The 6,982-nt window shown below is 32.9% G+C and overlaps 1 protein-coding gene across 2 annotated transcripts in view; it reads right to left on the bottom strand.

Moving 5' to 3' along the window:
* Positions 1–3,687: 3,687 nt before the first annotated feature.
* LOC118735397 (transcriptional regulator ATRX-like) overlaps positions 3,688–6,982 on the bottom strand; it is a 101,676-nt gene continuing 98,381 nt past the window's right edge. For both annotated transcript variants that reach the window (XM_036465118.1, XM_036465120.1), the window contains one exon: positions 3,688–4,007. In XM_036465118.1, the coding sequence (XP_036321011.1) occupies positions 3,902–4,007 (106 nt within the window). In that variant the 3' untranslated portion in view covers positions 3,688–3,901. The remainder of the gene's footprint in view (positions 4,008–6,982) is intronic.

The raw sequence follows: 6,982 nt of genomic DNA, 5'->3' as shown, positions 1-6,982 counted from the left end.
TATTGCTTGAAGAGGAGAACGAGTCCCAGATTGCTGATGCGAAAGTTGAAAGGCGGAGATTTAGAGACATGTTTGACTCCTTTCAGATGATGAAGAATTATAAGAAATTCATCTTGTACTGTATTCTCACCGCTTAAAGCCAGTGGCCCGTAGTCATAGTCAAAATAAAGTCGACTTTAAAGTTAGTTGCAGCTTTTTTGACAGATATCCCATTGAAAATTATGTCAAAAAGCTGCAACTAACTTTAAAGTCGACTTTATTTTGACTATGACTACGGGCCAGTGAAATTATAAACATTGTTTGAGCACTCCACAACAATTGCATTTAGAACAGAGTGGAAAACTTGAACGCAAATTAATTCGATTTTGAAAGCCGTCAAGAAGAGGGGAAGAACAAAGCTTATCCTTCCATAGCAAATCGTATTCGAGACAACATACACACCTCTCTTTAAAAAGTTAGTAAAACCGAGTACAATAATAAAAACATCTTTTTTATGTAACTCCACATTTTATGTACGTATGTAATATAAAAAGATTACATTGTATTCAGTGCATTTCACAGTCTTATTTATAGATAATGAAAACAAAAATGCCTGGACTTCCACTTTGACAACCCTGCGCTACGATCGAAATGTAGAATAGGTACAATCGTAAATTTCGAAGATTGAACGAAACGAAACGGATCGCAGAATACCAAAGCTGCCAAACGGAGAAAATTTCGATTCGAGTCGAAATGCAGAATATGGCTGATTATCAACTTGATTTTTTTGTAACAGAACGACGTGAGTTGATACAAGTGGCGCCCAATTTAAATATGAAACGTTTAAACTTTTATATTACCAGGAATAAGGGCTTTTTCCTCGCTATAATCATTTTTTTTTAAGGTATAATAGGCAGAAAAAGGCAAATATCTTAAGAAAGGCAACATAAAATGTGTATATATGGAATCAGGGAAAGCTAGATCATAGACATTCTTAATCGAATCTACTCAATCTCTTTAGCAGAAAAAAAGGCAATTTCCTTAAATTCCGTTCCCCGTTTATAAGAATTTATGCTTGATAAAGTTATCAGTTTAGATGAATATCACTAATATTAATTTAAAAATCACTAATATTAATTAAAAAATATCATGTAAATTTAAAATGTGGCAGTAAAGGTAATTCCTTTGACACATTTTAACACATGACAACTGAAATTTCAAATAAGGTTTGGTCGAAAGCGGGAATTTAAAAGTAGCATTCGGTGCCCACGGATTTTCAATTCTCGCTTAGTTTACGGCGAGAAAAATTTGACACACCATTAAGCGAAGCGCACTTTAGCGCGATTCTGACTTTGCGAATCCGCAGAGCCAAAAATTACAACAATACTACCTACCCATATATTTTAATTCAGTCGTTACGAATTTTTCTCTTTTGTCGCGTTCGAACGTGGCTTGCAGGCGTTTTGCAGGCGCCAAAGAAGAGGAAGACAAGTGTCATAGCAATTAATGCAAAGAAAAAATGTGTGATGAACAAAAACTAATACAAAACGTTCCTAAGAATCCTATTTTATACGATGTGGACACGCCGAGTACAAAAATATACGAAAAATGGGGAAAATTAAGTGAATTGTACATCGAGATTCGACGCGAAAAAATCGCACAAGTGTGCGCACGTTTGCAGATTTGAAGTTAACAGCCGAATTGAACGTGAATATGTAATTCGGTTGCAAGGAATGTAAAACTTGATTTTCGGACGCAGAGGATTGTGATATTACTGGAATCTTGAAAACAATGGTTGTCAAAATTTTTTAAAACTTAGAGAAGCGACCATTTTTGGCTCTTAATTAAACTACTCCCATCCTCCCCCCCACAAACCACAATTACGTACTCGTATATTGTTATTATTTTTTGAATACATATTTATAGCATATGCATATTTATATGCATATTTTTGGGCATATTACATACATATTGCTGCTTGCTTTCCAATTAACTATTACATACAGGCATAACTTCAGAATTCACTTAAACACCAATATAATAAAACTTAAGGATATAATAAAAATCAATTACATTCATTTAATTGATTGAACATGTATGAAATATTAACTTAGTAAGTAGGTTTTCTATGATTAATACTAAAATTTTTTTTAAATTCATAGATTCGATTTATTAACTATGTAAATAAATACTTAAATAGTAATTATAATCTAAATGCCACATTCATAAATAATTTCAAAGATTTAAAATTCTTTATAAATGTTATACTTCTATGGGCAAGCAAACACTTGTGGTTTTTTGAGGCGAAGAAAAATGTCACGATTTTGTAACACATGTATTGAAAGAAAATGCGCGCTCCAATGATTTTATCCCCGCGCAGCAAAAAAATCCGCGACATGCTACAGATCTTTCTCTGCAATGCGCAGTTTGGCATTTGAGTTTACATTTTTCATCAAACAAATTAAATTTAATATGCATACATACATACATATGAGGCCATGAGGGCCAGAGGAGCCTATCTACAAAAAACTTTTTTTTAGTAATATATAAAAAATAAATGCGGTCTTTTACTAAAAAGTTCATTGCACCTACGTGATGCTACATATTTTACTAAAATAATACTAAAAGGCGTGCCTTGGGCTATTACCGTTTTGATTCTAGTAATGTATTTTTAGGTGCACCTAAAATTTTTTTGAAATGTCAGTTTGGCTACTCTGGCGCTCATGGCCTCATATGTATGCAAGTTTCAGAAATATCGCATTTAAAGTGGAAAATAATAATGTTTCTCGAGCTCACGTCTTCTATTCTGTAGTGAAGAACTGGCTCGCGTTTTTTCCTTTGCCACGTGACAAAACGTAACCAGTGCTTTTTAAATGACATTTTTAAAGGCATTTCAAATCTATTTTATTATTTATGAAAGCGGCCATAAATCTATGTATGTATATTAGACTGCCTCACCAAAAAGTTGCGGTTTTTCCGCCGGGATTACAAAATTTATTATATTTTAAGACGTCCACCAAAATATTTCGGAAAAATATTAAGATTTAAGCGAGCTGGACCGATTTGAAAATACCTCAAAAAAATACGAGTTTTTTTTTATTAATAAAAATAGTTTCTTAAAGAACTTTTTGAAAAAAGTCCACTCAGATGACAATACAGATTAGGCTTAAAAAATCTGCATAAAAATATTCAAAAATCTTTTCAACGGAATCGTAATAATGAGATTTTTAATGCTGATTTTTACTTTTTTCAAAGATTGATTTACGAAAAACTTAAATAACTGGGCCAAAACTACTCTGATTTAGACTAATGGGATTTATGCGCCAAAAAAGTCATTTGTGTCTCTTTTTTTTTAATACCAACATTTCTTAATGCAACTTTGAATGATGTTCGTTCATCCTACCTTTCTCTTTCATGCTTTGAATGAGCTTATTGGCAAATAAATAAAAAGGGTGAGAAAATGCCTTTCCAATGATACCTCACTAGTCTGAATCGGAAGAGTTAAGGTTCAGTTATTAAAGTTTTTCTTATACCAATCTTTGAAAAAAGTTAAAAAACAGCATCAAAAATCTCACTATTACGATTCCATATTTTTTTTTTTTCAATATTTTTTTGTTAATTTTTTAAGCTTAATCCGTTTTGTCATTTGAGGGCATTTTTTCAAAAAACATCTTTAAGAAACTATTTTTATTCATAAAAAACTCCATTTTTGGAGGTATTTTCAAATCGGTCCAGGTCGCTTAAATCTTAATATTTTTCCGAAATATTTTGGTGGACGTCTTGCTCATATATTATGTAATAGATTTTACAAGTCCATCGGAAAAACAGTACCCTTTTTTTTTGTATGGGGAGTGATGCAGTCTAATGTATATGTAAATGTACATACGTTATTTTCATTAATGTTGCACATTTTTTATTTTGTTTATTTCGCACGTTTCGGTTCACTCGAACCGTTATCTTTGGATAAATTATCTGAATTTTTCCTCTTTCCTTGCGTTTGCACTCTCGTCACAGTCGTTCCTCCACCACTGAAATATACATAAAAACATTTAAATAGGTTATATTAGTTGAGAGTTTGTTTGAGTTGTGTTTGAAAATTCCAAAAAAAAATTAATCCTAATCCTTCCAAACAGGGCTTCGGAGCGGAGTGGAGCAAAGCAGCAAGGAGCAAAAAAATTTTAGCTGGAGCGGAGCTGGAGCAAAGAGTTAAAAAATTCATTTGCTCCTTAGCTCCCTAATATAGAATTTTCAATTAATAAATTTACTTATTTTTTTTTTGCCACCGAAAGCAACGATGTTAAATAAACTTCCATTCTATTTATTCTACCTGGCAATACAGTTCATTGCACAATAGGGTGGTCCAAAAAGACATGCGGGAAAAAAATTTAATATGTTAAGCTCTCACCCCCTAGAATTTTTTTCTGAATGGAAAAAAATAATACCCCTATTTTTTTGTAAAAAAACGATATGTAGAACTGCCTCAAAGCCCAGGAAGTTGTCCATGTGTTTTATATGAGGAAAAACACTTTTTCATAGGAATGGTATAGAATTTTGCAAAATCAACCCCCAAAAACTCCAAAAAATGTAAGGGGGGCCCATAAAAAATATATATGTATAAAGTATAAAAAGTATATGTCGCACAATGGGCTATATGACGACATTAGACGGAAAAAATCGAAGTGGAATTTTGATGCTTTGATGATTCCACCTTGTTAAGAAATTTCCAATTACACAGAAAAAATTTTCCTTTGGTGTTTTAAAGCTCTTTTTATCAGTTTTTTTGTATGTCGAATTTGATGTTTTCAAACTTTGTTTTCTAATAATTACACAAATCAAATGGACATTTTTGAAAAGTGGTGTGTTGTTTATCACACTGGAATACCAGTGATACTATCACTCTTTTCAAGTGGCTGCTATTTGACTATTGTAGAACGCAGCCTACAAGATAGTGATGTATCAACAATAGCGTGGATTGGAAACTAGGCCTTTCCGACTACCTAGACCCTTAGATAATAAACAATAAACGAGCGGATTGGAAACTAGGCCTTTCCAACCGTGACGAAAGCGCGACTGGGTGGATCGGAAACTCGGCCTTTTCGACCACCCAGGAGATATCAATAAATGGAGTAACCCAAAAAGAATAGCGCGGATTGGAAACTCGGCCTTTCCAACCGTCTACATAACTTCCCGGAAATTGCATGCGTTTATATTGACATAAAATAATTGCAGTGATAAAGAAATAATGTTATTTAAAAATTTCCGTAGAGCATTTTGTATTTTTTATTTAATATTTAATATTTACATTTTAAATCTAAATCTAATTATAAGAATGTTATATCTTTGTTGCAATATAACTCTAACAGACTGTAAAAAATAAATAAATAAAAATAAAATAAAACGCCGAAAAGAATGTATTGGACATAGAAAACGATGTTTTTTTTATGAAATAAAAACAACTAGTATGTGATGATGAGCTACAGTAATGTGTCAAAATTAGGCGTTTTTCGTCAGAAAATATGAACAAAGTCGAACCTTTTTGGACAATCTAAACAATGTACTGTCATGTACTTTTCTTAAATTTTTTTGTGAGACTTAATGATTCCTACTTTTAGATGTTGCTTAAGCTAGACTTTGCACGACCCTGCGACGATGTCAAATTCCATATTATATGAAGCATAGTCTGTACGAAAAAATGATCATAGTTACCTAAGAGTTGCGACTGATGAAGCAGATGAAAGTTCGCAGATATAACTCAAAAAATATATATATAAACCAAATATGTAGTTATAAGTTATATATTCATAAAACAGTAATTGAATATATTAAACAATTTTACATTCAAACTTGAAATAGTGTTTTCTTTGCAGTGTAAAGCTTTAAAATTTATTTAAACTATATTCAACAATTTTTATTGAGCTCGAGGCCTTGAAAACTTATTGAGGAAAAGCAACAATAATTTGAAAAATGGTAGAAGTGATAGCTATTTCGGAAATCACCACATTTCCTCATCAGACTTCTTTCAGTAGGATTCGAACCGACGATCCCACTGACTCAGCCAGTTGCCTACACACTGTGCTAAGTTCGCCTTGTTAATTCTTGTTGCTTATTTCCCACTATTTCACTTGCTAAGCCAACTACAATCAAGAGCAGCTATTCCGCTGCAATTCACTTGATAGTGTGGTTGTTGGTTTTTGTTAATATTTTCTATTATTAGAATGTTTAACTTTTAGATGTGCTCATCCTTAAGTTATTTGTTTTTGTTATTTTATGGCCTTATAACAATTATATTCAACAATTTTTATTGAGCTCGATTTAAACTGTAAATACGTTTTTCGATTATATTGGTCTCAGAGCTTTTGGGAAGGTTAAAACTATATTTCCAACATCTACATAAACTCCTCTTTCTCTTCATCAGAATCGGTAGAAGTTAAGAAAGTACCTCGAAGGTGTTCACACGGAGTTTGTCAGGACTGGGCCAAAAATCAATATTTTTGCATCACACGTTTGGGTACCAAGTATTCAAAAGATGAAGCAAATGGGACCACAAATAGGATTCTTTAGGATAGCTCTCAATCCCTGAGCCCCCTATCGGAAGAAAAGTTCTTCTAAAAACCTTTTCACAAAATACATAACAACCATTCCATGTGATTTTGAAATCTGGGAAAATATTCTTCCCAATTGAATGATTCTTGCCATTTTCAATGTTTGTAGATGTAGGTGTATCCATAACCTTATCACAAGTAGTTCCAGAGATAATAAGTGATATGGAAATTGCATTTTGTATGGGAGGTGCCACATCCCCCTTTCCAATACAAACCACTTTTCGCCATAAGTACGTTAGCAAAAGCGGTTCCAGAGATAAGCGATATTTGAAATTCGGTTTGTATGGGAGATTCCACGCCCCCCTTCCACCTACCACTTATCGCCGTAAGTACGGTATTGTTAACATATGTAGCTGTTTAAATTTTCAGGATGTTAGCAAAAGCGGTTCCAGAGATAAGCG

The sequence above is a fragment of the Rhagoletis pomonella genome, unplaced genomic scaffold, assembly GCF_013731165.1.
Source record: "Rhagoletis pomonella isolate Grant_MI unplaced genomic scaffold, Rhpom_1.0 Rhpom_scaffold_00003, whole genome shotgun sequence".
Lineage (NCBI taxonomy): Eukaryota > Metazoa > Arthropoda > Insecta > Diptera > Tephritidae > Rhagoletis > Rhagoletis pomonella.
The sequence above is the reverse complement of the archived record's forward strand: the minus strand, read 5'-3'. Positions and strand labels throughout refer to the sequence as shown.